This window comes from Bufo gargarizans, unplaced genomic scaffold, assembly GCF_014858855.1.
Source record: "Bufo gargarizans isolate SCDJY-AF-19 unplaced genomic scaffold, ASM1485885v1 fragScaff_scaffold_39_pilon, whole genome shotgun sequence".
NCBI lineage: Eukaryota > Metazoa > Chordata > Amphibia > Anura > Bufonidae > Bufo > Bufo gargarizans.
Window position 1 is genome coordinate 656,408 of NW_025334109.1, and position 25,477 is coordinate 681,884.

Genomic DNA, 25,477 nt, shown 5'->3' on the forward strand with positions numbered 1-25,477 from the left:
TTAACAGTTGTTCTAGAGATGTGTCTGCTGCTAGAACTCTGTGTGGCATTCACCTGGTCTCTAATCTGAGCTGCTGTTAACCTGCGATTTCTGAGGCTGGTGACTCGGATGAACTTATCCTTCGCAGCAGAGGTGATCCTTGGTCTTCCTTTCCTGGGGCGGTCTGCATGTGAGCCAGGTTCTTTGTAGCGCTTGATGGTTTTTGTAACTGCACTTGGGGACACTTTCAAAGTTTTCCCAATTTTTAGGACTGACTGACCTTCATTTCTTAAAGTAATGATGGCCACTCACTTTTCTTTACTTAGCTGCTTTTTTCTTGCCATAATACAAATTCTAACAGTTTATTCAGTAGGACTATCAGCTGTGTAGCCACATGACTTCTCCACAACGCAACTGATGGTCCCAACCCCAATTATAAGGCAAGAAATCCCACTTATTAAACCTGACAGGGCTCACCTGTGAAGTGAAAACCATTTCAGGTGACTACCTCTTGAAGCTTATCAAGAGAATGCCAAGAGTGTGCAAAGCAGTAATAAAAGCAAAAGGTGGCTACTTTGAAGAACCTAGAATATGACATATTTTCAGTTGTTTCACACTTTTTTGTTATGTATATAATTCCACATGTGTTAATTCATAGTTTTGATGCCTTCAGTGTGAATCTACAATTTTCATAGTCATGAAAATGAAGAAAACTCTTTGAATAAGAAGGTGTGTCCAAACTTTTGGTCTGTACTGTATATATATATATATATATATATATATACACACACATTTTTTTTCTCTGTTTAGATATTGCTGTACAATTTTGATAATGCCGTCCCTGGTGTTCTCTTCATTTCCTCTCAGAATTTCCATCTAATGTATCCAGGACTGGTGGTCAAACATGCCCAGTAGATCAACACAGAAGTTGTATTCATTCTTGCTATTGTGCAGGCCAGCCAATAAGAATCAGTGCACCAAAAGTGGATGTTTCTTACCTGCTTAAACATAACAGCTCAATGTTCTAAGAGACAAAGAATAGAACTTTCATGTACAGAACATCCCACAACGGAAACATTTGCACTTGTTCTGTGTTTTTGATTTGCTCCTGGTTTTGGCTCACAATCTTTGATGGAAATCTCTGATCAAACACTGACCAAAGACTTTTCTAAAAGCGGCCTATATGCTCTAGGGCTGAACAACATCAATTTCCGTAATGATTAAACAGAAGAAAATATCTAGTAAATATTGTTTTTTGTAACTGAAATCCTTTTGAAAGCAAAAGACTTGCCAAATCATCAGTTGCTGCTTGTTAATGAAAAAAATATCTAGCCTTCTAATAGGATATTTACAGTTTACCCACTAACTTTATTCATAAAAAATGTTACACTTACAAGAGATACAGTATAGTTACTCTGGGAACTACATTCAGCCAATAATTTACCACTTTACTTTTATCTGACTATAACAAGTTCATAAGTTTTTCAATATTTATCACAGAATGTTATCAACAAATTAATCAATAAAATGAATCAGGATCTCAATTTTTTAAACCTAGCCCAGTAAGAAAAAATACAACATACAGTTGCAAGATAAAGTATGTGAACCCTTTGGAATGAAATGGATTTCTGCACAAATTGGTCATAAAATGTGATCTGATCTTCATCTAAGTCACAAAAGACAATCACAGTCTGCTTAAACTAATAACACACAAATAATTAAATGTTACCATGTTTTCATTGAACACACCATGTAAACATTCAAAGTGCAGGTGGAAAAAGTATGTGAACCCTTGGATTTAATAACTGGTTGAACCTCCTTTGGCAGCAATAACTTCAACAAAACGTTTCCTGTAGTTGCAGATCAGACGTGCACAACGGTCAGGAGTAATTCTTGACCATTCCTCTTTACAGAACTCTTTCAGGTCAGCAATATTCTTTGGATGTCTGGTGTCAATCACTTTTTTGAGGTCATGCCACAGCCTCTGAATCGGGTTGAGGTCAGGACTCTGACTGGACCACTCCAGAAGGTGTATTTTCTTCTGTTCAAGCCATTCTGTTGTTGATTTTCTTCTATGCTTTGGGTCGTTGTCCTGTTGCAACACCCAACTGTCACCGCCACTTCTGTGAGAAGGTCTGACAGACATCCTTCTTTACCTATTGCATGATGTTCTTTGTTTTGGTTTCACTTTCTCATCTCATTTCCTTTTCCCAGGTGTCACCTATTTAGACTAATCCTCTTTCCTTTATATTCCCTCTCATACTGCCTCACTTTGCGGTTTATACTACTTCTTGGATTTAAGTTTTTTATTGCTGGAGACGTCTGTTGCTGCTTGTTCAAATAAGTCCTTTCATGTATTGTTACTGGCTTGATTCTAGGTGACCCTGACTCCCTCCGTAGGAAGTGCAGGGAGCCGGTGGTTGTGTCCCCTCACTATTATAGGGTTTTCAGGTGTCAAACAGTCTTAGGTACAGGGGCATACAATCGTCTACCATTGAGACCCTTGTATGCGCTTAGCAGTCAGGGTGAGCTCTTAGGGTTTTATAGGGGTCACCTATATGCTCCTTAGTTTGGGATCAAGCCAGTCGGACATTTATTCATAACTTCCAGCTATCTGCAACATCATCCGTGACATTATAAACCGCCATTACTGTCTTAAGCATGGATCCGGTTTCAGCCTTGATTGGCCGCATGCAAGGTCTTTCACTGGAGGTAGCAGATCTCCGTAAAACTGTGTCTCAGTTTCAGGTGACCGGTTCTGCTTGCGCTCATGAGTTTGTTCCGAGCCTAAAATTTCGCTTCCGGATACGTTCTCCGGGGGTAGTGAGAATTTAGTTCGCTTTAGAGAGGCTTGCAAACTCCGTTTTCGCCTACTTCCCCATTCCTCTGGTGATGAGGAGCAGAGGGTGGGGGATCATCATCTCACTGCTCAAGGATAATGCTCAGTCTTGGGCCTTCTCGCTGCCGGTGGGGCCACAGCCCCTCCGATCGGAGGATGAATCTTTTGTAGCCCTGGGGCAGATATATGATGACCCGGATAGTATTGCTCTGGCTGAATCTAAACTGCGTCTTTTATTCCAGGGTAAACAGTCCGCAGAGATATATTGTTCTGATTTTCGGAGATGGGCAGCTGATACTGGTTGGAACAATGCTGCACTCTGAAGTCAATTTTGCCATGGTCTTTCGGAGGGATTGAAAGATGCATTTGCTTTTCATGAGAGACCTGCCTCGTTGAAGTCTGCCATGTCTCTAGCTGTTCGTATTGACAGGCGTCTTAGAGAGAGAGGAGAGACCACTCCTTCCTGTCATATTCAGCCCAAGTCCAATGAATAAGGATAGAGGCAGGAAGTCCGGTACAAAAAAGTCCCTTTATTAGGAGCCGCTTGGGTGAACAAAAACGTGCAAAAGGTAGTTACGTTTCGGCTATAAACTAGCCTTTATCAAACACCATGTGTACTCTAAAAAATCCTGTTTAAAAACCCTAAAACACACCCACTCACATCGCTGCAACCAATTACCCATTCAGTAAATTACTCATTATACCTCAGGTGTGTGCATACACATCAGCAGTGTCATATTATTCGCCCACTTCGGGCATATGATCCAGCTATCCACATATCTACACGATGCAAGTTTCTAGAGCGTCCTCCGGCATCCAATGCGCATGTCCTGGGAGGCGGGGCCATGTAATCACATGTCCGTCGCGAGTCACATGATCGCAAGCGAAAATCCGCCCAAGCGATCAATATGACATCGGAACTCCTCCCCCTCCTTCTCTAGTCAGCGCATCGCTGCTAGGGACTCACACAGAGTCACCCGCCCACATCCCTGTGTCACAACCAGACAGCTGAGAAGCTCTGACAGAAGCCTTTCAGAACCTCCTCCTTGAGTTTCTTTGTTGTGATGTTCAGTTCCTCATCTCGTTAGCCTCTCTCAGCTGTGATGTAGTTGGACTGATTGCTTCCCTTTAAATTCCTCCCCATAATGCATTACTGGGCGGCTTATACTACTTCCTGGAGTGTGTGTGCATGCTGATCTTGTTTTCCAGTCTGCTACAAAGTTAAGTGCTGAACATTTATCTGTTATTTTCTGTTTGCTGGATCCCAGGTGACCCTGACTCCCTCCGTGTCTGGTGTAGGGAGCCGGTGGTCGTGTCCCCTCACTATTGTAGGGTGTTCAGGGGTTATATAGTCGAGGTACGTGGATATGCAACCATCCACCTCTGGGATCTTTGCATAGGCTGAGCAGCCAGGGAAAGTCTCAGGTCTTGTGCAGGGGTCTCCCTTTTGGTTCCTTAGCTTTGGATCCAGTGAGTCATATATGCATGTTGCTTTGTCTTGTTTCCTGTACACCGTCCGTGACACCCTGCCATCACTGCAGGAATCCCATATCTGCGCGTCAGAGTTCTTGGCAAAAGGGGGACTGGTGCTCCAATAAGGTACACCATAGATAGTAGCATACCCCTAATGGGACGTTTCAGATGCGTCCTCCAGCGATATTAGGATGCTATCCTTGCCTTGGCTGTTGCAACTGCGGCAACATGGTGAAGGGAGATACCTTTTCCCATCCCTACAGTGGCAAAACCTATAAGATCAACATGCCGATCACGGGATGTAGTGTATATGATCACGTGTCCATGTAGTCTCATCTACATAGGTGAGACCACAATGGAAGCCCGTGAGCGGATTAACTCTCATAAGAGTAATATCAGAAGGGCCCAAGCTGATAAGCCTGTGGCTAAACATTTCTTGGAACGTGGACACTCGGTCAACCAGCTTAGGTTCCGAAAGGTCGATTCAGTGGGCCAATTGAGGCGTGGGGGCAATAAAGATCGGATCCTATGTAAAAAGGAGCTCAAGTGGATCTTTGAAATGAGGACACTCCAACCTTTTGGGATGAACCTGGATTTCTATTTGGGGAATGTGTAGATGACCCTAGTGACCTTTATAGGAATCTGTGATTTGTATAGTGCTTTTAATTGATTTTTGTTTTTTCACTTATTTTCACATGCACCATTTTTATTCCAGCCAATACTGCTACATGGTGCACTTGATCGAAATACTGATTTCCTTCTGTTCGGATCCCTGGCGTACATGTATGGGATCCCTACATGTGCGGCAGAGGCATGGGCGGACGCATTCATGTGCGGCCCTAGCCACGATTAGCTGATTTGATGGGAGTGGGGAGGAGTCTTGACGTCACCATAGTCGCGTGGGCGGGTTTGCTGGCGACCGGGTGACTGGTGACTGATATGTGTTTGCATGGCTCCGCCTCCCCTGGTGTGCGCCCTAATCGCTGGAGGACGCATCTGAAACGTCCCATTAGGGGTATGCTACTATCTATGGTGCACCTTATTGGAGCACCGGTCCCCATTTTGCCAAGAACTCTGACGCGCAGATATGGGATTCCTGCAGTGACGGCAGGGATGTGGGCAGGTGACTCTGTGTGAGTCCCTAGCTGCGATGCGCTGACTGGAGGAGGAGTGGGAGGAGTTCCGATGTCAAATTGATCGCTTGGGCGGATTTTCGCTTGCGATCATGTGACTCGCGACGGACATGTGATTACATGGCCCCGCCTCCCAAGACATGCGCATTGGCTGCCGGAGGACGCTCTAGAAACTTGCATCGTGTAGGTATGTGGATAGCTGGATCATATGCCCGAAGTGGGCGAATACTATGACACTGCTGATGTGTATGCACACACCTGAGGTATAATGAGTAATTTACTGAATGGGTGATTGGTTGCAGTGATGTGAGTGGGTGTGTTTTAGGGTTTTTAAACAGGATTTTTTAGAGTACACATGTTGTTTGATAAAGGCTAGTCTATAGCCGAAATGTAACTACCGTTTGCACGATTTTGTTCACCCAAGCGGCTCCCAATAAAGGGACTTTTTTGTACCGGACATGCTGCCTCTATCCTTATTCATTGGGCTGTATGTTTAGGAGCCCTGATGGATCTAGGACTCCATGTAGGCTGCTGCATTCCGGATGACCACAAGTTCTGGTGAGTGCGACTCCACAAAATTTTGTTTGCATATTCAGCCCAAGGACAGTGGGGCTGTCTCATTCAGTACGCAAGGGTCTCAGTCTCTCTCAATCCCATCTGAGCAGGAGGGCATGCAGCTGGGTTTGCCTGCCTCTGATAGTAGAGGATTCAGCTCTCAGAGGAGGGTTTGTTTCTGTTGTGGGAGTATAAATCATTAGGCTAATGTTTGCCCCTCTAGGAGATTCATGGAGTTTTCTGAGGGTAATAAAAAAGAAACAAAAATAAAAAAACTCTAAAAACTTTCCATTTGCTACTATTGGAAATTGAAGGTTTGCCGTTTGCTTGTAGTTCCCATTTTCTCCTACCTTCCAGGGTGGCGCTAGACAGCAAGAACATTGTGGGATTTTTGTAGATAGTGGAGCAGCTATCAATCTCATTGATAATCAATTTGCTATAACTCATGGTTTCCAGGTATGCACTTTGGAAAAGGATATACCTGTTTTTGCTATCGATTCCGCTCCACTTTCTCAAAGATCGTTAAAGGGCATAGTTCACAATATCCGTTTGACTGTGGGTGATGCTCATGTTGAGGATATGTCATGTTTCGTCCTAAGTGGATTACCCACTCCTCTAGTGTTGGGGCTACCCTGGCTCACTAAACAAAACCCCACCATTGATTGGCAAGCAAGGCAAATAAATGGTTGGAGTGGCTTTTGCAGAGAGAATTGCCTCACGGCGTCTCTTTCAGAGGTTTCTACCAAGACTGTACCATCTCTTCTCTCTGAATTTTCGGATGTGTTTTCCGAGAGTGGTGTCCAGGAGTTGCCCCCTAACCGGGAGTACGAATGCCCTATTAATCTCATTCCAGACACCAAGCTGCCAAAATCACGTTTATACAATCTCTCCCAACCTGAAAGAGTCGCTATGCATACTTATATCTCTGAGAGCCTGAGAAAGGGACACATCCGACCCTCGAAGTCACCTGTTGCCGCTGTTTGTTTTTTTTGTTAAGAAAAAAGATGGTTCTTTAGGACCTTGTCTGGATTTCAGGGAGCTGAACCGTATCACAATTCATGACCCATATCCGCTACCTCTGATCCCGGACCTGTTTAACCATATTGTTGGGGCTAAATATTTTTCTAAGTTGTATTTAAGAGGGGCATACAACCTAGTCAGGGTCAGGGAAGGGGACGAATGGAAGACAGCCTTCAATACCCATGAGGGTCATTGCAAGAATTTGGTTATGCCCTTTGGTTTGATGAATGCTCCGGCCGACTTCCAACATTTTGGGAACAGCATTTTTTTTATCATTTAATGGGGAAATTTGTACTGGTGTATCTAGATGACATTTAGATTTTTTCTCCTGATTTCAAAACTCATAGGGACCACCTATGTCAGGTCTTGCTCATTCTGCGGGAGAATAAATTGTACGCTAAACTGGAAAAATGTGTGTTTGCGGTTCCGGAGATTAAATTTTTTGTTTTTCTTTTCTCCGCTTCTGGTTTTCGCATGGACCCTGAGAAGGTCCGCACTGTGCTTGATTGGGAGCTTCCTGAGAATCAGAAGCCGCTGATGCATTTTTGTGGTTTTGCCAATTATTACAGAAAGTTCATTTTGAATTATTCCTCTGTTGTTAAGCCACTCAGTGATATGACTAAAAAGGGGGTAAATTTTTCCTCCTGGTCGGTAGATGCGCTTAAGGCCATTTCTAGTATCAAAGAGAGTTTTGCTTCCGCTCCCATTTTGGTACAACCTGATGTCTCTCTACCTTTTATTGTTGAGGTGGACCCTTCTGAGGTGGGTGTGGGTGCGGTCTTATCTCAGGGTTCCTCTCCTGCTAAATGGCGACCATGTGCCTTTTTCTCAAGGAAACTCTCCTCTGCAGATAGAAATTACGATGTGAGAGATAGGGAGTTGTTGGCCATCAATATTAGCTTTTGAGGAATGGCGCCATTGGTTAGAAGGAGCCAGACACCCTATTACTGTGTTTACCGACCATAAGAATCTGGCCTACTTGGAATCAGCTAAGCGTCTGAACCCGAGACAGGTCAGATGGTCTTTGTTCTTTTCTAGGTTTAATTTTGTTGTCACGTTCCGCCCTGGGTTTAAAAATGTGAAGGCGCATGCCCTTTCACGTTGTTTTTTCCGGGAGGGGGGAACTTTGAAGACCCGGGTCCCATTTTGGCTGAAGGTGTGGTCGTCTCTGCTCTTTATCCTGATTTGGAGGCAGAGGTTTAAGCAGCCCAGGCAGAGGCTCCTGATCTTTGTCCTCCTGGGAGGTTGTTTGTGCCTCTCGCTTTACGACACAAGGTTTTTAAGGAGCACCATGATACTGTCCTTGCTGGGCACCCAGGGAGTAGAAACCACAGTAGATCCCATTGCTCTGAGATTCTGGTGGCTGGCTCTTCGTAAGACGGTTGAGGGTTTTGTGGCAGCCTGCGAGACCTGCGCTCGTGCCAAGGTCCCTCCTTCACAGCCATCGGGTTCTCTCCTCCCGTTACCCATTCCTTCCCGTCCTTGGATGCATCTGTCCATGGACTTCGTTACAGACCCGCCTCATTCCTCAAGGAAGACTGTGATTCTAGTGGTAGTGGACCGTTTTAGCAAAATGGTGCATTTCATTCCCTTTTCTGGGCTACCCAATGCTAAGACGTTGGCACAAGCGTTTGTTGATCACATTGTTAAATTGCATGGCATTCCTTCAGACATTGTTTCTGATAGGGGAACGCAATTTGTTTCCAGATTCTGGAAGGCCTTCTGTTCTCGCTTGGGGATTCAGTTGTCATTTTCTTCTTCTTTTCATCTGCAGTCGAATGGTTAGACCGAAAGCGGCAATCAGAATCTGGAGACATATCTGTGCTGTTTTGTGGCGGAGAATCAGGAGGATTGGTATTCTTTTTTGTCCCTTGCTGAGTTTGCTTTAAATAACCGTCGCCAGGAGTCCTCCGATAAGCCACCATTTTTTGGCGCATATGGGTTTCATCCACAGTTTAGGACATTCTCTGGAGAGGGGTCTTCTGGTTTACCTGATGAGGAGAGATTTTCCTCGTCTTTGTCATTTATTTGGCAAAAGATTCAGGGTAATCTGAAGAGGATGAGTGAGAGATATAAGCGTGTGGCTGATAAGAGACGTGTGCCTGGTGGGGACCTGAATGTGGGTGATCTGGTGTGGTTGTCTACAAAGAATATCAAACGGAAGGTTCCCTCCTGGAAGTTGGGTCCTAAGTTTATTGGGCCTTACAAGATCTTGTCCGTCATCAATCCCGTTGCCTTCTATCTTGATCTTCCTCAGACTTGGAAGATCCATAATGTTTTTCACAGGCCCCTATTAAAACCTTATGTCCAACCCACTGTACCCTCCTCTTTGCCTCCGATTTTTGTTGATGGTAATCTTGAATTCCAGGTCTCTAGGATTGTGGATTCTCGCATTGTCCGCGATTCTCTCCAGTACCTTGTTCATTGGGAGGGTTATGGTCCTGAGGAGAGGATGTGGGTCCCAGTGGCGGACATTAAGGCCACTTGTCTCATCAAGGCTTTCCATAGGTCTCATCCTGAGAAGGTGGGTTCTGAGTGTCCGGAGTCTACCCGTAGAGGGAGGGGTACTGTCACTGCCACTTCTGTGAGAAGGTCTGACAGACATCCTTCTCTACCTATTGCATGATGTTCTTTGTTTTGGTTTCACTTTCTCATCTCATTTCCTTCTCCCAGGTGTCACCTATTTAGACTAATCCTCTTCCCTTTATATTCCCTACCATACTGCCTCACTTTGCGGTTTATACTACTTCCTGGATTGAAGTGTTCACTGCTGGAGATTTTTTGTTGCTGCTTGTTCAGATAAGTCCTTTTTATGTACTGTGTTTCCTTGCTGGTTTGATTCTAGGTGACACTAACTCCCTCCGTATGAAGTGCAGGGAGCCAGTGGTCGAGTCCCCACACTATTATAGGGTTTTCAGGTGTCAAACAGTCTTAGGTACAGGGGCATACAATCGTCTACCATTGAGACCCTTGTATGTGCTTAGCAGTCAGGGTGAGCTCTTGGGGTTTTATAAGGGTCACCTATATGCTCCTTAGTTTGGGATCAAGCCAGTCAGACGTTTATTCATAACTTCCAGCTATCTGCAACATCATCCGTGACACCATCTTCTGTTGAGCTTCAGCTGGTGTACAGATGGCCTTAAGTTCTCCTGCAAAATGTCTTGATAAACTTGGGAATTCATTTTTCCTTCGATGATACCAATCCGTCCAGGCCCTGATGCAGCAAAGCAGCCCCAAATCATGATGCCCCCACCACCATACTTCACAGTTGGGATGAGGTTTTGATGTTGGTGTGCTGTGCCTCTTTTTCTCCACATATAGTGTTGTGTGTTTCTTCCAAACAACTCAACTTTGGTTTCATCTGTTCACGGAATATTTTAACAGTACTGCTGTGGAACATCCAGGTGCTCTTGTGCAAACTGTAAACGTCCAGCAATGTTTTTTTTGGACAGCAGTGGCTTCCTCTGTGGTATCCTCCCATGAAATCCATTCTTGTTTAGTGTTTTACGTATCGTAGATTCGCTAACAGGGATGTTAGCATATGCCAGAGACTTTTGAAGGTCTTTAGCTGACACTCTAGGATTCTTCTTCACCTCATTGAGCAGTCTGCGGTGTGCTATTGCAGTCATCTTTACAGGACGGCCCACTCCTAGGGAGAGTAGCAGCAGTGCTGAACTTTCTCCATTAATAGACAATTTGTCTTACCGTGGACTGATGAACAGCAAGGCTTTTAGAGATACTTTTATAACCCTTTCCAGCTTTATGCAAGTCAACAATTCTTAATTGTAGGTCTTCTGAGAGCTCTTTTGTCTGAGGCATAATTCACATCAGGCAATGCTTCTTGTTAAAAGTAAACCCAAAACTGGTGTGTGTTTTTTATAGGGCATGGTAGCTGTAACCAACACCTCCAATCTCATCTCATTGATTGGACTGCAGTTGGCTGACACCTCACTCCAATTAGCTCTTGGAGATGTCATTAGTCTAGGGGTTCACATACTTTTTCCACCTGCACTGTGAATGTTTACATGGTGTGTTCAATAAAAACATGGTAACATTTAATTCTTTGTGTGGTATTAGTTAAAGAAGACTGTGATTGTCTATTGTTGTGACTTAGATGAAGATCAGATCACATTTTATGACCAATTTTTGCAGAAATCCATATCATTCCAAAGGGTTAACATACTTTTTCTTGCAACTGTAATTACTAAAATGAGGTATACTGGAAAAAAAACACTTTTTGTTTCCTCGTTTTTACACAGCACCAAAACCTACCATTTCAGTGCATCGTCCAATTCATCTCCAATGGCATCTTCAACAAAGTCTATGGTAACAGCATTAGGTCTGCCGATATCATGTAAAATGGTGTTCAGTTCATCAGTGTACTGTTTTATGGCCCTTTTCTGTAAAACACATTTACTGCATGTATTAAAACATCAGGTTGACAAGTTTTCAATAAAATTAATTTTGTAAAATATTATGAAGGTAGAGACACATTAACTTTCATGAAAAACAAATTAGACACCTTTAAAGCTATATGCATGCTTCCATAAAGCATATTCTGCATGGGACATCAATATGTGTATCTTTTCAATTCATGATATTTAGTAAAATATCGGGTAAAATATCGGGTTCGTACTCAACATTACGGTGTCTGGGTACCCGAACACGGACATTGCCGCCAAAGTCCATGTTCATTGTGCGCAGTTAAAATAAAGCTTCTTGAAAGGCTTTAGCGCAGCCAATTAACAAGCGTGTAAGCTGTGGGCAATTGGAAGCCATCACAGTCATGCCTAGTATTGGCATGGCTGTGATTGGCCAGCGCACCATGTGACCCTGCATGCATAAATGCCGGATCACCATTCTGCTCTGACTAATGTAGGGACAGGATGCTGCTGCAGTGAGGCATTTATTTTTGCTGCAGTGAGGCATTTATGCTTTTATTTAATTTGTAATAAGTCTGTGGTCAATCTGCAGGCATTTATGTGACTGCAATATATCTCCTTTGCACCAGTGACACAGAAATATAATACTTAATTTGGCTGTTAATTCTGTGGTTGACCTAAAGTCATTATTGTGGTTCAAAACTACACATTTTCATCTATCGAGTGGTTATTTAGGCCAGTCGTCCACAGGTGGCTGAGAGAGAGTGGGTTTCTGCGGCCAGGGCCGGTGCAAGGATTTTTGTCAACACAAGCGAATCTGCATTTTGGCGCCCACCCCCCATCATTTCAGATTTCTGCCCCTCATGATTCATGTCTATTTCCTGCCCCCCCATCATTTCACATTTCTGCCCCTCATGATTCATATCCATTTCTTGCCCCCCCCCATGTGCCAATATCATAGTGCCATCCTCTCCCCCTGCCCCCTAAATGTGCCAGTATCAAGTGCCTCTCTCCTCCTCCCTCCATGCCATTTTTTTGCCATGTAGGTTTTTCTTTGATTGCTGACTCAACTGTTACCTATGTTGCATTTTTTGGTCAATGGTCGGTCACTGTACCACATATAATCTATTTTCCTGATCATTACCTCTTATATTTGACACGTGTGCTATCCCAGTGTGGGGTTCTTTTTCTGCTTCTTTTCACTTTTTAACAGCATATTTTTTATATGCTTTATATTCTTAACCATGTTACAATAAAATCATATTTTTATATACGGTACTATGAGCTCCGTTTCCTTGTTTTTTCACTTACTACAAGAGCATTGCAAAGTATAGTACAGCCATCAGCCCCACTGAATCTTCAAGATCCAAGTGGGACTTGATAAAAAAAAGTGTAAAAAAATAAAAAAATTAAAATAAAATAAATTGCCTTTTAAAAAAATGAAAAAAAAAGTAAACTACACATAATTGTTATCAAAGCAACCATAATGACCTATGACCCATATGACCGTGCCCGTAAAAAAATAAAAAATAAAAAACGATGGCGGAATTGCAGTTTTTTTCACCTCACCTCCCAAAAAATTGAATAAAAAGGAATCAAAAAGTCCTATGCATCCCAAAAATAATACCAATAAAAACTAGAGTCTACCCCGCCAAAAATAAGCCCTCGCATAACTATGTTTACGGTAAAATTAAAAAGTTATGGATCTTAGATTTGGTGATGAAAAAAAATAATGTTTAATATAAAGTGATTTTATGATATAAAAAAAACAATAATAAAAACCTACAAATTTGGTATCTCCATAACCATATCAACCCAAAGAATAAAATTAACATATCAAATATACCACATGGAGAATCTAATTTTTTAGAAAAACCACTGACAGAATTGCAATTTTTGCCCACTTCACCTCCTAAAAAATTGAATAAAAAGCAGTAAATCAAAACAGTAAATATTACAACCTGTCCTGCAAAAAACAAGCTCTCACACAGCTATATTGACGGAAAAATAAAAAAGTAATGGGTCTTAGATTTGGTAATGGAAAAAAAAAAAGTTTAATAAAAAGTGATTTTATGATATAAAAGTGGTAGAACATGAAAAAAACAATATAAATTTGGTATCGCCATAACCATATAAAACCACAGAATAAAGCCTTATTCACACGTCAGTGTTTTGATCAGTCTTTTCCATCAGTGGTTGTGAGCCAAATCCAGGACTGACCCCTAAACAGAGATAAGGTATAAGGGAAAGATCTGCTCCTGTTCTGTGTGTAGAGCCACACCTTGTTTTGGCTCATAATCACTGGTGGAAAACACTGACTGAACACTGACTGTGAATGAGGCATAACACTGTCATATCAAATATACCACATTGAGAACCCCATAAAAAATACAAATAAAAGACTCATTTTTGCCCACTTCACCTGAAAAAAAAAAAGTGAACAAAAAGCCATATGTAACAAAAAAATGGTACCAATAAAAACTACAGCCCATCTTGCAAAAAAATAAGCTCTTACACAGCTCAGTCAACAAAAAATAAAAAAAGTTATGGTCCTTAAAATCTAGTTAAGCAAATTCCATGTTAGAAAATGCAGATGTTTCTCCTTTCCTTTTCAACTCTGCTGTCTGCACATACAGAAATTTACGACCACATATGAGGAGTTCAGAAGAAAATGGGTAACAAATTATGCAGTGAATTATGGAAGTGAAAAATCTGGGCCTAAAGCGACTTGTAAAAAATTTAATTTTTCATTTTCACAGCCAAGTGTTTCTAAATTCTATGAAATGCCTGTGAGGTCAAAGTGTAGTTTCACTTTTTGGGGGTTTCTACTATAGGAGTGCCTTAGTGTGCCTTTGAATGTGACACAACACCCAAAAACCATTCCAGCAAAATCTGCTTTCCAAACACCATATGTTGCTCTTTTTCCTTCTGAGACCTGGCGTGTGCCCACACTGTTAATGATTACATATGGGGTGTTTCTGTAAACTGCAGAATCAGGGTAATAAATATTGAAATTCATTTTGCTGTTAACCCTTGCTGTTTCATAGGAAAAATTGGATTAAAATAAAAAATCTGCACAAAAACTGAAAATTTTTAATTTCACCTCCATTTTCTTTTATTTATTGTGGAACAACTAAAAGGTTACCCTAGTTTGTGAAACCAGTTTAGAATAATTTGAGAAGTGTAGTTTCTAAAATGCAGTCATTTATGTGTGGTTTCAATTATGTAAGGACCTCAAAGTGACTTCAGAACTAAATTGGTCCTTAAAAAAGTCGGTTTTGAAGATTTTATAGAAAAATTTAAAAATGACTTCTAACGTCCTAAAAAATAAAATGTAATTTTAAAAATGATGCCAACATAAAGTTAAGCTAAGCTTCTGCTCTTCCCTGCATGGGAAACCCCTGCAGCGCTGAGACTAGGCCACCACACTATTTTATCCTGCATTGTTGAAGGAATCTGTGATAGAGGTTCCTAACTGAACCTCCATTTCACATGTGTACTGTACATACTGATGTTGCAAAATAGTCATTTTTTCACACCTGAATCATAGCCTATACTACAGCCTAAAACTGTTATTACAGACTTAAAGAGAATCTGCCACAATGATGGACCCTAGACCTGTTGTCTGGTAAGGTTGGTAATAGTGAGTGCAAAGACTCCTTCTTTTGCTGCAATTGCTGCAATTCTGTTGAAAATAAATGTATGCTTATTTTATATATTACTATGCTACTGAGATGCTCAGAGCACCAAGGGGGTGGCCTAGCCCACTGGAACACAGCTTCACCTCCTCTCTCCTCTGTTGCCACTCCCTCTGGTTTCACTGTTCCAGTGCATTACTGTGATATGCCATGCATGCACCAGCAATAGTATGATCGATGTCTGATGATCTTATTTGGCTGTCCCCGGTCTGAGATCTAAACTGCACATGTGCAGGTTTATTTTTAATATAGTGTAGGGAAAAGAATGCAAAGCATTTTACTTATTATACTTTACATTTTACTTAATATACTTTGAGCAATGTGTTACTAGAAAAGGGTATAAAGGGTCTCCTTAACCCCTTCCCGACATATGACGTAATAGTACGTCATAGCAGCAGGTTCGTTCCCGTACTTTGACGTACTATTACGTCATGGTGATCGGGTGGGCACCGGAGCGGTGCGTGCCTGATCACTGCAGGGGCCCGGCAGTTCCTGATAGCCAGGCCCCTGTTGTATCCTCCGGCATTGCTGTACGAGCCGATGCCGGCGGATGAACCCCTTCTATGCAATGATTAGCGCTGACCGTGGCATAGAAGGTACATGCGGCGGGTGAGGGAGAAGGTAGCCTGATGCTGTGCAGAGGCTGCACAGTGCCTTGCACGGCATCGGTATCTGCCTTCTATGGGTGCCGAGAAGATCCAGCCTGGGGGTCTCCTAGGCAACCTGTTAGTGTATTAGTCTGTGTAATACACTAACAGGAAATGCATTACAATACAAATGTATTGTAATGCATTGTAGAGGGGATCAGACCCCCAAAAGTTAAAGTCCCAGAGTGGGACAGAAATAAAGTACAAAAAAATAAAAGTAAAAAAAAGAGTAAAAAAAAATTTCAAGTACAAAAAGAAAAAAAAAAGCCCCTTTCCTCTGATTTTATATGCATATGCCCCCCCAAAATGGTACCAATTAAACCATCACCTCATCCCGCAAAAAAAGAGCCTCTATATAAGACAATCTCCCCCAAAAATTGCTATAGCTATAGCTATCAGAACATGGAGACACTAAAACATCATTAACACAATGCTATTGTGTTAAAGTGAAATATTAGGTATCGCTGCGTCCATAACAATTAGCTCTATAAAAATATCACATGACTCAACCCCTCAGGTGAACACAGTAAAAAAATTAAAATAAAAACAGTGCCAAAAAAAGTAATTTTGTGTTACCTTACATCACAAACATTGCAAATACTAAACGATCAAAAAGGCATATGCCCCCAAAATAGTACCAATCAAACCATCACCTCATCCAGCAAAAAATGAGGCCCTATAATAAGACAATTGCCCAAAAAATATAAAAACTATGAGCTCCCAGACAATGGGGACACTAAAATATGATATTTTTTTTTGCTTCAAAAATGCTATTATTGTGTTAAAGTGCAATAAATAAAAAAGTAGACATGTTAGTTATTGCCATGTCTGTAACAACTTGCTCTATAAAAATATCACACGACCTAACTCCTCAGCAATTTTTTGTCACCTAACATCACTTAAAGTGCAACACCAAGCGATCAAAAAGGCGTATGCCCCCCAAAATAGAACCAATAAAACCATCATCTCATCCCACAAAAAACGAGCCCCTACCTAAGACAATCAGTCAAAAAATAAAAGAGCTATGGGTCTCAGACTATGGAGACACTAAAATATTTTATTTGTTTCAAAAATACTATTATTGTGTAAAACTTAAATAAATAAAAAAAATTATACATATTAGGTATTGTCACGTCTCTATAAAAATATCATGTGACCTAACCCCTCAGGTGAACGCTGTAAAAATAAATAAAAACTTTGCCAAAACAACAGCTTTTTTTGTCACCTTGCCTCATAAAGTGTAATAATGAATGATCAAAAAATCATATTTATCGAAAAATTGTACCAATAAAAAAGTCAACTCTTCCTACAAAAAAATAAGCTCCTGCACAAGACGATTGGCAGAAAATGGAGACACAAAAACATTTTTTTTTCAAAAATGCTTTATTATGTAAAACTGAAACAAAGAAAGTAGACATATTTGATATCACCACGTCCGTAACAACCTGCTCTATAAAAATAGCACATGATCTAACCTGTCAGATGAACATTGTAAAAAATAAAAAATAAAAACAGTGCCAAAACAGCCATTTTTTGGTTACCTTGCCTCACAAGAAATGTAATATAGAGCTATTAAAAATCATATGTACCCCAAAATAGTACCAATAAAACTGTCACCTTATCCCCTAGTTTCCAAAATGGGGTCACTTTTGGAAGCGTCTACTGTAGGGGTGCATCAGGGGGGCTTCAAATGGGACATGGTGTCTAAAAACCTGTCCAGCAAAATCTGCCTTCCAAAAACCATACAGTGTTCCTTTCCTTCTGCGCTCTGTCGTGCGCCCTTACATCAGTTTACGACCACATGTCAGGTGTTTCTGTAAACCGCAGAATCAGGGTAATAAATATATTTTTTTTATTTTGCTGTTAACCCTTGATGTGTTAAAGAAAAAAATGGATTAAAATGGAAAATCTGCCAAAAACGTGAAATTTTGAAATTTCATCTTCATTTTCCTTTAATTCTTGTGGAACACCTAAAGGGTTAACAAAGTTTGTAAAATCAATTTTGAGTAACTTGAGGGGTGTAGTTTCTACAATGGGGTACTTTATGGATGGTTTCTATTATGTAAGCCCCACAAAGTGACTTCAGACCTGAACTGGTCCTTAAAAAGTGGGTTTGGGAAATTTTCTTAAAATATTTTAGAATTGCTTCTAAAATTTTAAGCCTTCTAACATCCCCAAAAAATAAAATGACATTTACAAAATGATGCCAACATAAAGTAGACATATCAGGAATGTTAAGTAATAAATATTTTATGAGGTATCACTTTCTGTTTTAAAAGCAGAGAATTAGAAATTTTGAAGATTGCAAATTTTTCAAAATTTCTGGTAAATTTGGGATTTTTTCATAAATAAAGGTGAATTATATTGACTCAAATTTATGACTGTCATAAAGTACAATGTGTCACAAGAAAACAATCTCAGAATGGCTTGGATAAATTAAAGCGTTCCAAAGGTATTACCACATAGTAAGGGACACATGTCAGATTTGCAAAAAAATGGCCTGGGCAGAAGGGCGAAAACTGGCCCAGGGTAGAAGGGGTTAATACTTTAAGTCCACATGCACACAACCGTATTTTGCATTTGTCTGATTGCTCAAGGACCCATTCATTTCTAAGGGTCTGCAAAAAAAAAAAGTGTCAGTTCCACAAATGATAGAACATGTCCAGTTCTTGTCCATATTGCAGACAAAAATTGTAATTTCTAGTAATGGGAGTGAGAAAAATGTGCATTGCACACTGAAGGTGTGCATATAATGCATTACAGTAGTTTGCATGAACACTAACAGAGATTTGCTAAGGAGAGGCCATCTTCAGAATTATACTGAGTGAGACCTCTTACAGTAGCTCACCACACCAGCCCCTGGCTCCATATATACAGTATGTATCCTATCACTGTGGTGTTCCTGCCTGTGTGACTTGTTGGCATCTCTTTACATGTCTCTCCTCTATGCTAGGTAATGAATGCAAAAATAGGTACTGCTTGGTACTTACTGTACTTGAAGGCTATGGACACTTTTGTATAAAATACTGTATACATATATATACTGGTATATGCATATCTCAAATTTAATATCCAGCCTCACCTTTAAGTTCTGAAGTAAGCCTTGTACCATATCTAGGATTTTTTCAATAATTTGATTTTTGCTGTTTTCCAACCCTTCAAAAAGAACATGGTACAGACATATCTGTAAAAAAAAGAGTAATTTCGTTAAACAATTTGTAATAAAAATAAAACATCAAATGATTTAAAAAAAATATAGGATTAATATTGTTCTGCCCAACAGAGTTAGAGAATCATTCTAATTCATTCTGCATCAGTTTTGGTATGTCTGTAGTGATTAGTCTCCAGAACACATCAACAGAGCTGTCCTTCTGCATATCTCCTTCTTAAACATTACCATCTTTGTAAAATCATATCTGGTGAGAGATCTACCTTTGTTTCAGGGATATTCTGTTATGCATAGCTGTTCAACTAGTTGTAATTGCTATTCAGGGAAGTTGTTACTACTGTTAGTTAGACATGTAATCCTATGTACAGGCAGCTATTTTACCATATGCTTCAGTGTTAATGCAAATGTTATAGTACTTGCTATCTATACTTTATACTTATACTTGCTATTTGTATTCTTGTAGTTTACCAAATACTCCTGTTTTACCAATCAATCAAATACTCCTGTTTTACCAATCAATCAAACCAACCTGTTGACCAATAAACAAGTTAGACTACAAAGAACAGTCCTCTTATTTGGAAGACAGGAATGGTTTATGCTGAATGTCAGACTGCACAATGTGTGAACGTGTATGAAGACAGAATATCATCGTCAGTTTCCCACTCACTTCTTGAGGTACAAGCCCTAAAAATATAACCGATTCTGCTAGGGATATTCAAAATCAAATAGGCTACAAATCAAATATTGAGGACAAAAGTCCCCAGCGCCGCTGTGACTGCCGTTAGGCTACTTTCACATCTCAAAACCTGAATTAAAAGGATCTGTTATATTTAATACATTCTGATGGCTAAGTTTCTGCCAAATCCGGTTGTATTAGGCTAGTTCACACTAGCGGCAAAGAACTCCGGCAGGCTGTTCCGGAGGGTGAACGTAGTTTTATTCCAGCCGCCTCTCTGCATATTTGCCGTGTTTCCGATGGAACTCCCTCTCGCCCCCATTGTAGTCAATGGGGCCGGAGCGGTAGTCCGGGGGCACACGTGCACTAGCGGAACACCCTGCCGGAGTTCCTTGCGCTAGTGTGAAACTAGCCTTAACTCAAAACTGAACAAACCTGATCAGGCATGAATATCATTAGTCAATGTTTCTGTAATGAAAAAAACTGATCAGGCATCATCTATTGGACCAGGGCTGCATGAAAAACGCAGACTATAGAACATGCTGCGATTCTAACGCAACACAGAACTGATGCTTGGAAAACAGCTCTCATGTGCACAGACCCATTGAGATAAATGGATCAGGATTCAGTGCGGGTGCTATGTGTTCACTTCACCATTGCACCTGCCAGAAAATGTGATCGTGTGAAAGGGGCCTTAGGCTACTTTCACATCTGCGTTTTCCTTTCCAGATTTGAGATCAAGCAGAGAATCGGGATCAGAGAGGACGGACAGGACAGACTATGGTAATCAGGGGCTGTGGTAATAGAGACTGCATACAAGTGCTGCTACTCATCAGCCACATCTTCACTCTCCTCTCTGTACTTCATTTCTCCTCATGAACTTCATTCCAACAGCTAAAGATCAGTTGTATTCAGCAAGGTCAGCGTCAGCACCCGGCATACCCGGGCAAGGGCCGGGGCCCGCAACTCCTGCGGGGGCCCACAGCACAGCTGCCAGTGGCCAGAAGCAATGAGCACTTCCATCAATATAGATCAAAGCGCTCATTGCTGGAGTGCAGGGAGCTGAGTCCTGTCACTCACCACTCAGATCCCCACGCTTCTCCCCTTCTTCAGGCCAGCCACACTCTGAATGGTGAAGCAGGAAGACTTCTCCCTGCTCCACCATTCAGCTTGCAGGCACGGATCGAGCTGCCGGCCTGTGTTGGCGGAGCCTGCAGCCTGGTTTTCTGCATAAGCTCCACCCACACAATGCTGCAGAGTGATCTGCGCCTGCAGGGAAGAGAGGACTGTGAGCTTCAGGAATGGGACAAGGTGAGTAGTTACTGTGTTTTTTTTTTTTTGCTTTTAATACTAGAGGGGTCACAGAGGACTTTATTACTATGGAGGGGGCACAGAGGTCTTTATTACTATGGAGGGGGCACAGAGGTCTTTATTACTATGGAGGGGGCACAGAGGTCTTTATTACTATGGAGGGGCACAGAAGTCTTTATTACTATGGAGGGGCACAGAAGTCTTTATTACTATGGAGGGGGCACAGAGGACTTTATTACTATGGAGGGGGCACAGAGGACTTTATTACTATGGAGGGGGCACAGAGGACTTTATTACTATGGAGGGGGCACAGAGGTCTTTATTACTATGGAGGGGGCACAGAGGACTTTATTACTATGGAGGGGCACAGAGGACTTTATTACTATGGAGGGGCACAGAGGGCATTTCTACTATGGAGGGGGCACAGAGGGCATTACTAATATGAAGGGGCACAATGGGCATTCCTACTATGGAGGGGCCACAGAGCCAAAGGGTATTACTACAATGAAGGGGGCACAGTGGGCATTATTACTGTGAAGTGGACACAATGGGGATTTCTACTATGAAGGGGGCACAATGGGGATTTCTACTATGAAGGGGGCACAATGGGGATTTCTACTATGAAGGGGGCAGAATGGGGATTATTACTGTGAACGGGACACAATGGGGATTATCACTGTGAAGGGGGCACAGATAGGGCATTAAACTGTGAAAGGGGCACAGATAGGGCATTAAACTGTGAAAGGGGCACAGAGAGGGCATGACTACTGTGAGAGGGCACAATGTGGGGGGAGCCAGAGAAAGTACCCACCCGGGTGCCAAACACCTTAGGTACGCCACTGAAGCAGGGAACTATTTGCTCCCTGCTCCACCATTGAGCCGCCAGCGCTCCACAGCAGCAGCACGATGTCCTCACACATCGTCCTAATGATCTGTGTAGGAGACGGAGCGGGGCAGCATTCTGCTCCAGATCATGGGAGGAGCCAGGTGATTGAGGTGAGGAGTATTTATTGGTTTTTTTTTCACTTCCTGTGAAGGGGGCACATCTGGGCATATCTACTGTGAAGGGGGCACACATCTTGGCATATCAACTGTGAGGGGGCACATATTTTGGGATAACTACTGTGAAGGGGGCACATATCTTGGCATATCTACTGTGAGGGGGCACATATCTTGGCATATCTACTGTGAGAGGGCACATATCTTGGCATATCTACTGTGAGGGGGCACATATCTTGGCATATCTACTGTGAGGGGGCACATATCTTGGCATATATACTATGAAGGGGGCATATATTGGCATATTTACTGTGAGGGGGCACATATCTGTGAGTAGACCTGATGGACTGAAACACTGGGTAGAAAATGAAAGTAGGCACATAAGGACTGATTCACATATATCCGCTCTGTAGCAGGCTCTGTGTAAGATATTTAATCTACAATATATGCAGTTTCATTGCTGTAAGCACCATGCAAAATGCCACAAGGGGACCCACTGAAATTTTATCGCCCATGGGCCCACATGAACCTGGAGCCGGACCTGGTATTCAGGATCATAATCCCTGACAGGCAGGCAGAGAGGAGGATGAGGCAGCTCTTTACTTCAGTGTTGTGAAGTAACTTGTCCTCCCGTGTGATTAGGACAGGTTTTGTGTGTACTAATAGGATGGTGGTCATTTTATTTCTCCTAACGATTGCTCCCCAGACAAAATGAACTATTATAACAAGAGATAAGCGAAGTATTTGAAAATTTGATTCGGCTGCTTTGCGAAATTTTGGGTGCTATAACAGGGAGCGGTGATTATGCCGCTCCCCATCATTTTACCCCTCAGATGCCGTGTTTATACATCATCGCGGAATCTGATATACATAAGGCTGGGTTCACACCTGAGCGTTTTACAGCGCGTTCCTACGCGTTGTAAAACGCTCAACAAGCAAAAACCAATGCTTCCCTATCGGCATGGTTCTCACCTGAGCGTTTTACAGCGCATACGACGCCCCAAGAAGTACAGGAGCTTCTTTGGGGCGCATTGTCGCGTGTTCCCACACATAGACCTAGCAGGAACACGCGACAATGGGCGTTTGCTTGTTTCCTCGGCAGGTATGTAAACGCCCGATAAGCACGCTTGTAAACAGTGCTTATCGGGTACGCTTATGTGTGAACCCGGCCTTACACGGTGTAAAAAATATAAAATAAAATAAAAACATACTTACCTGAACCATTTTCTTGCAACAGGCTGGCTGTCGCCATCTTGTTTGAAGATCTGGCGTGAAATTTTGTGCAGCCCAAGATGATGTGATCACGCCGACCTGCGTGGTGACATCATACGTCAATGTGCCCAGGATTTCGTGTGAGATCTTCAAGCAAGATGGCAGTGGCCGGCCTGTCGTGAGCAAATGGAGCAGGTACTGTAAGTATGATATATTTTTTTTTTTTTGCACTATTTCAGGTTAAATCGATTCGCTATCACAAAGCAAGAGGAAATTCGGATTGAAGTCCATCTTGTGGATTTCGATTCGCTCAACACTAACTATATTTATAACTAATGAAAGTATATAATAATGAATAAAGTAATATTTAAGTATTATCATTTCCTTAATTCCCAGAGAACCACTTTAACATACAGTATGTTGACAATTTATAACAGAAATTCAAACTTTTCAAATAGTGCTCTTACGTGATACCGTGGGTTTTTTCCACAGAAATAGGGGCTGAACACACCAATTGAGATCACTTCAGGTTCTATTTGATCCCATCTGTCAATTGCTTTCGGCACCAGTTCAGTGAGTTCGGTCTTTATCTGTTAATTAACAATTAGAATAGACATATATATGCTATATATAGTATATCATTTCTTTTTCCATAACAATTACTTTGATTTTTTTCTAGAAATGATAAGACTATGAGTGGATTTCTAAAATGACATTCATTGATTACACATAGAGTTTACTGGAGGATCAGCTGGGACAGATGTGTGGCTGGGTAGCAGGTCACTTTCACATGGTCAGTATTTTGCTTTATTATGTGTAAACCAAAACTAGGGTCCAAAACACAGAAGGGGCGCAAATCTTTCATTGTATTTTGCTTGGAAAATACAGACCAAATACTGGCTGTGTGAAAGTGGTCCTTGCATATGGGCTCCTGTAGTGGCCGTTATATCACCAAAAACAGCACTGACATGTTCTGCTGCAAATAGACAAGTTTTTCAAGCTAATAACAACACAACTGGGAACTTAAAGTGGCCCTGGAAAAAACTAAAACGAAAAGTGGCCCCATTTTGTAGGCAGGTCCAAATTAACAGAAGGAGGGGCAACACAAGTAGGCGGGGTCAACAATACCATAGTGCAAAATACCATCCCAGCAGAACAAAATAACATGATGTAGCACAATATACTGCCCCAAAAGCTTGCCATCTGTGGTGGCCGTCATTAGCTACCATGTTCTGTCCTCCTCCTCCATGTGTCTATGGAGCAGGGAGCTTAGGAGGTGAGGTGCGGGCCACAGCAGTTAAATTCAGGAGGGCATGTGTGTACATGAGTACCCGATTCTCATAGACTTAATTACCACTGAGAGCTCATTATGCACCCAGTCAATGGCAGAGAGAAGGACTTAGGTGGTCCCCTGGAGTATTGGCCCAATGGGAAATTTCCTTGTAGGGTCTATGGCCAATCCGCCCCTGACTGCATCAAGTTGTGTGCTATGTGTGACACTACTAATAAGGTGGGATAAAGGGAAAAGTCTTATGTAGGCTGGTTCTAGGCTTTCACATCTCAACAAAATGACCAAATTGTCATATGGGGGATGTCGGTTCAGTGGTAGTACTGCTGCAGTAAGACAGTGACAGTCAGTGGAATGTCTGATGCAGTGAAAGGCAGACCAGTGCTGAAAGTGAGGGGTTCAGTAAAGGGCGTATATAGAAATCAATAGGCCCCATATCAAGAATCTGAATTAGACCCCCATGACCCATCCGCTGCCACTACCATAACAAATTCCTAGCCCCTCCCCTTGCTCCATGAACTAAACTTGTGCTCTGTGTTATATATAGTGTGCCATCAGGGCTGGACTAGGATTACAAAACAGCCCTGGCACACAAACCCCAAAAGCTCACATACTGTTTGATATTACATAAAAATAATTGTGTGTAATGAACACTGCACAGGTAAATTTTGCTTTACTTGGTTATGCCCCATGTAAAGTGTTCAAAAGTGGCCACCACTGCTAGATTGCAGAGTATGCATAACCCCTGGAAATGAGCAGAGTATAATGTCATGGAAAATCAATCTATCCAGCAAAGGAGGCAATATGGACAATCACAGTGCATTAGTAAGTGCCTTGTAGTAACCTTATCTACATGCTAAATGCCATTTGTTGAAGTGACATAACCCCTTTCACGATTACAGTATGTTTAGTTATTGCTGTTTTTACAGAACAATGTCTAAAACATGGCTGTTGAGGAGGGGCACCTGACCAGACCTATTCAGCAGCTTCCACTGAATAACACTGCAAACAGCATTAGGCCTCTTGCACACAAACTTATTTTATTTTCGTGTCTGTTCTGTTTTTTTTTTTGCGGACTGTATGCAGAACTATTCCC

At 41.9% G+C, this 25,477-nt stretch overlaps 1 protein-coding gene across 3 annotated transcripts in view; it reads right to left on the reverse strand.

The window, feature by feature from the left end:
- LOC122922501 overlaps nucleotides 1-25,477 on the reverse strand; it is a 442,359-nt gene that overhangs the window by 42,458 nt on the left and 374,424 nt on the right. For all 3 annotated transcript variants that reach the window (XM_044273115.1, XM_044273114.1, XM_044273116.1), the window contains exons 17-19: nucleotides 23,561-23,683; nucleotides 18,809-18,910; nucleotides 11,272-11,399 (exon numbers count right to left, since the gene is read on the reverse strand). In XM_044273115.1, coding sequence (XP_044129050.1) covers nucleotides 11,272-11,399; nucleotides 18,809-18,910; nucleotides 23,561-23,683 — 353 coding nt within the window. The remainder of the gene's footprint in view (nucleotides 1-11,271; nucleotides 11,400-18,808; nucleotides 18,911-23,560; nucleotides 23,684-25,477) is intronic.